Here is a 10,612-nt window from a genome sequence, read left to right as displayed (position 1 = left end):
CGTTGGGGGGCACACAGCAGAGGGCAGGGGATGCAGCGCCGTGCCGCGTGCACGCCAGGGGGGGTGCAGAGCAATGCACTGCGGAAGGGGCGAGCTGGGCCCCGCCGTGCTGTGCGGCACGGTCCCACCCCAAGGAGGGGGGTGCCAGGTGCTGACGGGGGGGCAGCGCAAGTGGGGATCCCCACGCAGGCAAGGTGGCATGTGAAGGAGCGGCCTCGCTGCAGCGTTCAGCCAGCAGCGGCGGCGCAGGTGGCTCCCGGGCTCAGGGCTGCTGAAAGTCCAACTTTCCCGTTAAATATAAACCCGCCAGGGCTCTCACTCAGTTAACTGCTCCTGTGGCCGTGGCAGGCCTGCACTCGACAGCCAGGCAAGGCAGGATCCTCCCAAGCCACCTTCTTCCCCTGCCAGGATCTTCACCAAAATGGCCACCATCCCCCTTGGCTTCAACATTGACGCCCCGCGCTGGGACCAGAGCACCTTCGTGGGGCGCCTGAAGCATTTCCTCAACATCACCGACCCGCGGACGGTGCTGGTGTCAGAGGAGGAGCTGGACCGGGCCAAGGCTCTGGTGGAAGGCTGCAGGTGAGGGGCAGGGGTGCAGCCGGGGCAGGTGCCATCCCTGTGCCCACGGCCATACCCAACCACCGTGCAGGGCCACGGGGGGATGGAGGCAGTTGTTCCCAAGCAGGCACGCTGGGATGTAACATCTGTAAGAGGCAGTTTTGGAGGAATTTCCCAGGCTTCTCCCAGGGGCCTCAAGCTGGGACAAGTTTCTATTGTGGGAGATGTTTCCTCCGCTTTTCATGTTTGGTGCCTGGGGCTCTGCACCCTCAACAGGCTCTGGGCTTGCAGGGCCGGGCTGGTGCCGCCGGGAAGCAGCCGTGAGCAGCTGCTCTATGCCAAGAAGCTGTACGACTCAGCCTTCCACCCCGACAGCGGCGAGAAGATGAACCTCATCGGGAGGATGTCCTTCCAGGTGCCAGGGGGCATGGCCCTCACTGGCTGCATGCTCCAGTTCTACCGGTGAGCTCCTGGGGATGCCAGGCTGGGGACGCAGCCCTGACAGCCCCCAGCCCCTCGAGGGGTCCCCAGTAGCACAGCCAGTCTGTCTCCTGTGGGGCTGGCTGCTGCCCAAGGCATGTCCGTGGCTGCTGTGCTTGCCTGCATCTTGTGGCCAAGCCCCGTGTCCCTGTGTCCTGTCCCCAGCGCCCATCCTGTGATGGAAGGATCATAGATCCTCGTGGCCCCTGGCACAGCTGGGGATGGTCTCACTTTGCCCTCAGCTCAGCTCTTCCCAGAGCCCCTGTAATGATTAGTGCAGCCAAGTCGTGCATGGCCACTGCTCTTGCTCTGTGGAGCATAATGGCCTCCGAAACCCAGGATCAGATGTGCCCCCAGGCCAGGCTGCTCCAGTGTCCCCAGCCCAAGCCGACAGGTCCCTGCATTTCACTTCTGAAATGGCTGTTGCGGGGGTGAGCAATCCTATCCCCAGCACAGAGACTGTGTGGGACAGACACTGCCTTTCCCAGTGGATCTCTGTCCCATCCCATCCCTATTTGCTTGACTGGTTTGCTGGTTGCTGGTGAGGTCCAGCCTGGGTGAGGGATCTCCCAGTGCTGCTGGGTTACCCTCTTTCCAGCCCATCTTCACTCTCCTGCATCCCAAAGCTTGCTCAGACCCGCATCTCCCCATGTCCCCTCCTGCCCCACTTCAGTGTCCCTGAGACACTGGTAGGAACTCTGGTCACCCTCAGAGCCACCCGTGCCCTCTTCTTGCTGCTCCCATTGACAAAGGCTTATCTCAGCCCAGCAGAATGGCTGCTGCCCTGCTGAGAGCTGGGTCTCCCACCACTGGCCAAGCACCTTGCGGGGCTCACCCCCTCCTGTGCTCCCCAAAGCCCTGCAGCAGCCAGGACTCCTGAGGTCATTTCCCAGCTCTGCCACTGGCTTGTGGCTTTGCCGCAGCGTATCAAGGGCATCTCGGCTGTCCCCCTGCCAAGCCTGGCCACGGGCACAGGTCAGGCATCCCTTACGGCCCTCGGGCACACTCCCAGTCCCTTCTCTCTGCAGGACAGTGCCTGCCGTGGTTTTTTGGCAGTGGGTGAACCAATCCTTCAATGCCATAGTCAACTACACTAACCGCAACGCCGCCTCCCCCATCTCACTGAGGTGAGTGTGCTCCCACACACAATGGGGACCTTCTGTGTTGGGAACCCCCCTGGATGCCCCGTAAAGACTCCCTGTGCCCCATCTTGGGCAACAAAGGAACAGGATTGAGTCAGAGTTGGTGTTGCTGTTCTCTCCCTTCTTTCAAAATCACTGTCCAGGCAAATTGGAGTGGCTTATGTCACGGCCACTGGTACAGCCCTGGCCACCGCAGTAGGACTCAACCTCTACACCAAGGTACGCCAGGCCGGGTGGGACAGCTGGCTACATCCTGCCCTCCCGTGCTGACACTAGCCTGTCTCCCGCAGCGAGCCCCCCCCTTGCTGGCCCGCTGGGTCCCGTTTGCGGCCGTGGCTGCTGCCAACTGCGTCAATATCCCCATGATGCGACAACAGTAAGTGCCACGCGGAGCCAGGGCACTCAAGGGACGCGGCTCCTTCCGAAGGTGAATTGGTGGCAGTCGGGCTCCTGGGCTGCCTGGTCAGCCTGCCGCGGTTTCCCATCCTGGGGGCTGGAGGGGGTGGGAGGACGGAAGGGAGGTGAGCCGGGGTCTGCATGTTCATGGTGCTGGGTCTCTGGTGGAGGGTGCCAAGTGAGGTGGCTCAGCCTCTGCCTGGACCAGGAGGGGGATTTTGGGCTGAGGATAGCCATTCTAGAATCTGGGCTGGAAGATCCCTCAGACACAAAGGTCTGCGTGTGGTCATGGGAGAGCCCCAGGCCACAGTGTCCTGGCGCTGGGACCCCCTAGATGGGGCCCATGTGGAGACCTGTGTCTGCTACTTGGGGTCACGGCATGGGGAGCTGGGGTGCTATGTGGGGGACTACCCCCTGGCTTGGCTGCGGGTCCCAGGCGGGTGTCTGTCCTCCGAACGGCCGGACCCTGTTCGCAGCCATGCCCTGAAGATGGCAGCATCGGCTGGACTGGGGACTGTGGTGCCCTGGGGCGGTGGAGGCCCGTGCACAGGGCTGGGGGCATCTGGGGCTGCTATGCCAGCACAGCACAGGGGAACCCCTTGGCACCCCCTCACCCTATTGCTGTGTCCTCATGCTTCCCCGACCATCCTGACCCCCATTTACAGCTGCCTGTCTCCTCCAGGGAGATCATCAATGGGGTCACAGTGACAGATGGGGACAACAATGAGCTTGGCCGCTCCAGGGTGAGTCTGGGAATGGGGGTCTGGGTTGGGGCATGGCGTGACAGGAGCTCACCTGCTGCTTTTGCTTGCAGAGGGCGGCAGCAAAGGGCATTGCACAGGTGGTTGTCTCCAGGATCACCATGGCGGCACCGGGCATGAGTGAGTGCAGGGCAGCAGGGTGGGGGGCTGGACCTGGGGCTCCTCTGGGACCGCCCGCCTTGCCCTCCCATGCTTCAGTTTCCCCCAGGAAAAAGAGGGAAGGTGGCCCTGCATCCCAGGTGGTGTTTGGTCTCATCTTACAGATGGAGCTGGTCTCCCCATCCTGCCATTCCCATCGGGTCATCCGAGCCCCTGGCCTTCCTCATCCCAACCCACTGCCTGTGGGGGATGTGCGGTGCTCCCATGGCAGTTGGGCCTCACAAGGATGCCTCTCCCACTCTCTGGTGCTCACCTCACAGCCCAGCATCCCCTCACACTTGCAAGACCCTTGCCATGCCACAAGCTCGTCAGGAGCGATGGGAGTGTGAGGAGCATGGGCCATGTTGCGCGTGTGAGGGATGGATGGGGGTCCCGTGCCAGGTTCCTGCCATGAGCAAACACCCAGAGGTCCCCAGCACAACTAGCCACTGCCATGGGCTCCGGGAGGATGGTCCTGCTGGGGCAGCCCTGCAGGCTGGCTTGCAGCGGGGGCCTGACCTCTTCTCTCTGCACCTAGTTATTTTGCCCATCATCATGGAGCGACTGGAGAAATTCCCCTTTATGCAGGTGAGCCCACATTTCTGTTGCCACGGTTTTCCAGTGAGCCCTGCGGTACCCCAGCCCTGCTCCCCAGCCGCTGAGATGCTGGGGATGCAATGGGGGGTTGCAGGGCCTGGCTTGCTTTGACCTCTATTCGAGTCACCCTAAAGGTCTCTCGGGTGATATGGAGAGGCTGTAGGAGGGTGGCAGGGGTCAGTGGCACCCTGGAGGTGTTGGGCATTCAGCCCCATTGAGGGGAGAAGTCTCCCCACCCTGTGAGCGGGGCTTGCAGTGAGGCTGGGGACTCACTCCTGGCTCTTCCCTTGCAGCGGATCCGGGTTCTTCATGGGCCTCTGCAGGTGCTGCTCTGCGGAGGCTTGTAAGTATCTCACTGCTTGAATGCCTGTGGGTGCCTGGAGCGTGGCTCCGAGGGACGCTTGGAAAAAGACCTTTTTCCCAGCAGGGGATTGCAAAGCTGCTTGCCTTTCAGCTTGGACTTTCCCCAGTTATTGGGAGTCATGGGGCATGAGCAGCACCTCTTGGGCTGAGATCCCTGCAGCCAGGGGGGCAAATGGACTGCGATCTCCAATGCTAATGCTTGGCTCTTCTCTGTCCTGCAGCCTCCTGTTCATGGTGCCGGCAGCCTGCGCCCTGTTCCCACAGAGATGGTACTTGTCCCACTGCTTCCCCCTCCTGTGCGGGACCTCGGGAGCCTTTCTTCTCCCCTAGCTCTTCTCTACCCACCTCAGGAGAAGCAATGATGGACGCCCACCCTTCAACCCGAGGCAGCACCTGCCTGTACATGCTGGTGCCCTGGGCAGCAGAAGAGCGTGTGCCTCCTCTGCTCTGCGAGCTCTGTGCTGGGAGCAATGGGACCCCTGCCCCATGGGCAGCTCTCTGCCTCCCAGCACTGGGAGCGGTGGATGCCGGGGATGGGTGGTGGGTCTTGATGTGAGCCTGCAAGATCCGAGGGACTGCAGGGGACCTCAAATGGCAATTGGGAAGGAGGGTGGCCTGACCGGTGGTCAGGGAGGAGGATCGTGGGTCTCAGTGTCTGTCCCGTCTCCCCACAGCTCACTTGCGCTGGCTGACCTTGAGCTGGAGCTGCGTGAGAACATCACGGCCAAGCACGGGGACAAAGTGCCATACGTCTATTTTAACAAGGGACTGTGAACGGGGACTACCTCGGGAGCCATCACACCCCTTTGGCCCCCCACCTCTCACCACCAGGCCTGTGTCTCCTGAGCAGGGCTCAGAGGCACGGTCCAGCCAGAACTGCCCCCCAGCCCAGCACCGTCTCTGCTGCCTGATTCTCCTGGAGAAGGAGGATCTGGCTCTGCGTGCCCAGCTTGCAGCACGTCGGCTTGTCCTGAGCCTCCTACCTGCTGCTGGCCATGTTCCTGCCTCTCCACATCCCTCTTGCCCTCAGTGGTGGCGGTGCTTCCCGTGCCTTCCTTCTGCCCTGTGCAGGAGGATCTGCCCAGCCTGTCTGAGCCTCATGTGGTCACTGGGCTTGCCCCGCAAGGCATCGGGCTCTCTCCCTTGGGGCTCAGAGCACAGTCTTGCCTCCAAAAGCAGGTGTCCTGCCATTGGACCAGGAACCAAACCCCGCTGCTGCCTTAAAACACCATAGTGGCTTCTTACCAAGAGCTGGATCACGCATTGGCAGGCAGGAGGGGTTGTGTGCCCTCTGCATAGGGAGCACCCCAAAGTCCAGGGACCAATGCTTGGACCATGCCCTCATTGCTCTCAGGTTCATGTTTCATTCACTTTGCGATTGCCACAATCCAGGAGAGAAGTAGCTAATTGTTTTTAACCTGTGATTTTTTTGCGATCTACCCATTCCTCTGAGCACAAGAGCCAGCTGTCACGCTTGCCCTGCATCTCACTGTCCCCATGGTAGGACCAAAGACCTGCAGCTTTGGAGGACAGTTGACTCTGGGCCCCTTTGGGCAAGGGGAGGGAGACACAGGAGTCATAAATCTGTCGAGGCATTGACTCAGGCTCTGAATAGCAACACTGCAAATGACAGAGAGGACAGTTGAAAAATAAAGTACGGGGATTTTTAAAAAACATCTGTGGTTTCTGCTTTTGGGTGGTTTCTGGGTGTCTGGTTCTCTGGGCAGGGCTGGTACGTGGGTCTCATGCCTGCTTTGAAAGGGAAAGGTGTGGGCTCTGTGACTGACCAGGCACCAGGGTCAAGGTCAGCACAGGGGCCAGGAGAAAGAGGAAGGGCTGTTAGGAGCCCTGAAACCCTTGGGCATCCCATGCATCCTTCCCTGAGAGGTTCTTGGGGCTGCAGGCAGTCCTGAGGTAAGTGACAAGGAGGAGACAGTGCTGTGCTCATGGTGACTCTTGTCCCATTGGGGGGATGGCACTGGGTGACCCATCTTACACCCATGGGTGCTATATGCCTTCTTGGCCAGGCAGTGTTTGCGTGATACTAACCTGGGCCTGCTATGAGGCCTCTTCCACCCCAAAGAAGAGCAGCTTGAGTTTGCTGCAGCCTATTTTCAGAGCAGGAAGGAGCCCTAGAGTTTAGCCCAAGTCCTGGGCTAAAGTTCCTGCCCTCAACCAGCTGCATCCAGGCTCTCTCCTTGCTGATGAACATCCCATGGTGGTACAAGCATGTTTCTAACCAGCCATATGATGTGGTTGCTCGGAGAGCCCCATTGCCCAGTGGATGATCTGCACTCGTCCCTCCAGCCAGGGATGCGTGTCAGATCCCCAACAGCAGCAGCATCCCTGCATCAGCCACGTGCGGGAGTGGAGACACAGGGGCCGAAGCCAAAGGGCTTTCTGGCATTAACCATTCCGCTCCTACAGAGAGAGGAGCCAAACCCAAAACGTACTTCTTGAAGGGCCAAGCTGTACCCACAGCATATTTTCTTCTGCTTGAGCTGCAACAGGCAGAGGATAATGTCTCCTACTACATGTAGCTACAGCTAGAAAGCTTCACATAAGCTCTGAAATAATTAATAGGTCAGCGGAAAGTAGGAAAACATGTTCAAACTTGTGTATCTGTTCCCTGGGCATTATTAGATCTCTTGTTAATACTCAATTAAAATAATAGATAAGCACATGAAACGTAACAGATGTCACTCCTGTTGGGAGTGGGAAGAAGCCACAGGGAGACATCTCTGCTCTCTGCTTTTCTTAAGCTCCTTAACTCAAGCTGCCCTTGCCCTACACCCGAAACTGCTTTGAGCACTTTCAGAAAGGTACGTGCAGCAGCCTGGGCTGTATTTGGGTCCAAGACACCTCTGGCATGCTTGGGAGCACGGCGATGCTTGTAAAACAGTGTGCTGCACCACCCTAAAACTGCCCTTCGTCTGCACATCGCAGCCACGCTCTTGCTGTTGACCCTTCCTGCGTTTGCAGTGCATGGGGGTCCCGGCAGGGCAGGGGGCTCTGCGGCCAGCAATGCCAGGGCAGCAGCCACCCAAAGCCAAAGCTGCGAACACAGTGGGAAAGCCTCAGCAGTTTTGTCACTCCTTTTTTCCCGTGCCCAGCCATACTGGAGGGATGACGGAGCAGGGGGACCTTCTGAAGGGCTATTGCCATCTTATGCCAGATCTCCCCCTGCCCTGGGGAGAGGGACATGGTGCAGTTCGTTCCTCTTGGCCAGAGGAAGAGGGTTGTTCTGGGCTTGGAGGATCAGCAAGCCATTCTCAAGTCAGTCTTCCCCCCACCCCCACCCCGAGCTTATAGCAGTGGATTCCCTCCTCAGATCGACATGGATTTATGCCAGCTGACAGTTTAGCTCAGCGGGGTTTCTAGGTTTCTAGGTTGTATCTGGAATCTCCCCTGGAGGATTCAAGTCATCTCAACAGCTCACATCACTCTGGTGTCAGGAGATGGTCGCTGCAGCCTGTGCCTGCCTGCGCTCCCCAAAACCACAGTAACTCCCCAGCCTACCTTGGTCTCACTGGGGAGCAGAGTGGTCACAGTCAGGTTGTGGCCAGCAAGTCCCCTTGCTGCCAAGGTTGGCTCTGGCCAGCCCTGCCTCCATTTCCTATTGCTGCAGCAAGAAGGAAACCTCGTTGCCAGGAGTTAGAGCTGGACTCATCCCTGTTTGGGAAGAGCTGCAAGTGTTAATTGCTCTCCAGTGATGAGTCACACCTGATCTGGGCTTGTCCCATGTTCTGGTGCACTCACTGCCTTCTCCCTGCTGTGCCTCTAATTTCAGTGCTAGCTGGGAACAGGAATAAAGCTCCTTTAATTACTGTGGATAGCTCAAATGTCAGTGCTCAGCATGTTTAGAACCTTCCTTCAAACGACAACCAGACCAAAGACATTACGTTGTGCTACAGCAGAGCCTGGGGAGGGGCTGGGGAGGCAAGGGAGGCTGGGGGTCTCCTCTAGGGCATCACGAGCTCCAGCGGCAAGGCTTGGCTCACTGCTTCTCGCCCAAAGCCCAGTGGAGGCTGGTGAAGCGGCTGCCTATGGAGAGAGTAGCAAGCAGGGTGCACATGCGATGGGTTAACACCTGACGGCCCATGGCAGCAGCAGGTGGGCGAGCTGATCCAGCGGGGTTAGGTGCGCCCCAGGTACTTATTGAAAAATGCCAGGGTAGGAGATTAGCTGCCAAGTCAATTATATTTTTTTCTGTCTTTTCTTAATGTGTTATCTGAGCACCTGGCAAACCTCACCACGCCAATCGGGCATGAAGGCTGCCTGGTGTGCCAGGAGCAGTGGTGTACAAGGTCTCTCCCACTGCCCCAGAAACACGGGACATCTCCCCTGAGCTGTGAATTAACCCCAAGTGCCAGTGCCCCCACTTCTCCTGGGGGTGCAAGCCCAGGTGAGGGTCCTGTGTGGGGACATGCTGGGACCTGGCCCTCGCGAGAGATCCTTGTCTACACGCTGCTCCCCTCTCCCGATGGGCCTGGCACCAACACACGGCTGCTCGCCAGGCACCTCAACTCCAGTCCCATGCTGCTGCTGCCATTTTAGCACCCTCTGCACGTCAAGCGTCCTGGTGTGCCCCAGGTCTGGGTGGGCTGTTTGGGTTTGGGGCTCTGTGGGTGCATTGGGGAGGAGGGCAAGTGGGGATCACAGTAACTGGGAGTGATCAGGTGAATGGGGGATGAGTGCCTGGCTGCCATTGGGATGTCAGTGAGGCCGTAGAAGGCTAGAGGGTGCTTGTGCACCCCCCCCCTTTTTGCATTACCCAGTTCTGCCCCCGGGGGTGCAGTGCACTGGTGGTGCAGGACCCCACACCCCTCTCCAGCCTGTTCCGCCACTCACAATATGGCGGTCCTTTCAGTAGTCCAGGCTCCCTCCCCGGTGCGCCACACTCAAGATGGCAGCGCGCAGGCCCCGCCCCTCCCGGTTCTGCCCTAAGCGACAGCGCGCTAACCCAATGGCGAACCGAGAGCCGCGCCTCTCTCCCAATAGGTGCCCGGCTGGGGCGGGTCGGGGCGCGGGGTGCCCCCTCGGCTCCCGTCCCGGGCCGCAGTCGGGCTGGGGAGGCGGGGAGCGGGGGGTGGGGGGGATGGCGAGGAGGCTCCGTGCCGCCATGGCCTTGCTGCTGTTCCAGGCCTTGCCCGAGGGGCTGCCCGCCAGCGTGGAGCCTGCCCAGGTAGGGGCTGCCCTGGGGGGGCCGTCTGCGGGGGGTTTGGGGTCGCGCCGTGGTGAGGGGCTGTGTCCCTGCGGCGGGGTGCCGGCTGCGGGGGGGCGTGCAGGCCTGTGGGGGCGGCGGTGTGAGCGCGGAGGGCTGTGCCCTTCGGGGTGAGGGAGGTGGCCTTTAGGGTAGGGGGTCAGGCTGGGCTGGCAGGGGCGGGAGCGCGCATGGGGTGCCTGGGGCTCTTGGGACTGCTGGAAGAGGTTTTTGGGGGCCTGCCTAAGATTTGGGGAACCACCTTGGCTTAAGTGAAACTGGAGGAGATGCAGAGACCTGAGTTGGGGGGTGCTTGTGTGTCGTGGGGACGGAGAGGTGTTGTAGGGATCTAGGTATGGGTGGCAGTGCCTCTTGGAGGTGCTTTGTACGGCAGGGTGGCTGCAGGACATGGAAGAAAGGTGTTTGATGGTGGTTGACGGTAGATTATGGGAAAGATGGCTATAGCGAGGGCAGAAGGCTTGAGTTAGCAGGTGTGCAGGGGCCTGCGGATGGAGGTGCATGTGTCTTTTGGGGGTGCTGACAGGGAAGAAGGTGGCCTGTTGAGGGGATGGGGCTGGAGGAGGTTTGGGATGAGCTGAAGGGTTGCCGTGGGGCAGCTGGCCAGTGGACCTGGGTCAGCAGGGAAATGGGACTTGTGTGGTGCTGCACAGGCCAGGTGAGCTGGTCTTCCCGGGGCAGGAATTGTTGGGGAGGTTCAGTGCCATCCTCTGCGCAGAGGGAAGGAAGAGGGAGCATGTTTCAGTTGGGATGAGAGGAACTAGGCCCTGTCTCTGTAGGCTCTGACCACCCACTTACTAACTTTTTCATGCCTGAAGTTGATTCTCTCTTCTTCATGACTTCACTCTGTTTCCTCCTTATGCTGAAATGTGTACCATTCAGATTTCCAGTGATGTTCTTGGGTCTCCTAGTATAGGTGCATGTAAACCTCTCCCACCTTGATCTATACACTC

General features: G+C 59.6%; 2 protein-coding genes across 2 annotated transcripts in view; both read left to right on the top strand.

Moving 5' to 3' along the window:
• Positions 1 to 408: 408 nt before the first annotated feature.
• SFXN2 (sideroflexin 2) lies at positions 409 to 5,374 on the top strand. The gene is made up of 11 exons (XM_009961984.2): positions 409 to 582; positions 853 to 1,023; positions 2,070 to 2,168; positions 2,327 to 2,402; positions 2,474 to 2,559; positions 3,262 to 3,322; positions 3,394 to 3,460; positions 4,017 to 4,066; positions 4,369 to 4,418; positions 4,660 to 4,707; positions 5,113 to 5,374. The coding sequence occupies exons 1-11, from the start codon at positions 422 to 424 to the stop codon at positions 5,210 to 5,212; spliced, it is 969 nt and encodes a 322-aa protein (XP_009960286.1). The 5' UTR covers positions 409 to 421; the 3' UTR covers positions 5,213 to 5,374.
• Positions 5,375 to 9,536: 4,162 nt separating this feature from the next.
• Positions 9,537 to 10,612, top strand: part of WBP1L (WW domain binding protein 1 like) — a 60,598-nt gene continuing 59,522 nt past the window's right edge. The window contains exon 1 of the mRNA XM_086466470.1: positions 9,537 to 9,623. Coding sequence (XP_086322596.1) covers positions 9,537 to 9,623 — 87 coding nt within the window. The remainder of the gene's footprint in view (positions 9,624 to 10,612) is intronic.

This window comes from Leptosomus discolor, chromosome 6 (genome assembly GCF_034619465.1).
Source record: "Leptosomus discolor isolate bLepDis1 chromosome 6, bLepDis1.hap2, whole genome shotgun sequence".
In the NCBI taxonomy this organism is placed as follows: Eukaryota; Metazoa; Chordata; class Aves; order Leptosomiformes; family Leptosomidae; genus Leptosomus; species Leptosomus discolor.
This window is presented reverse-complemented; position numbering and strand designations above follow the sequence as displayed.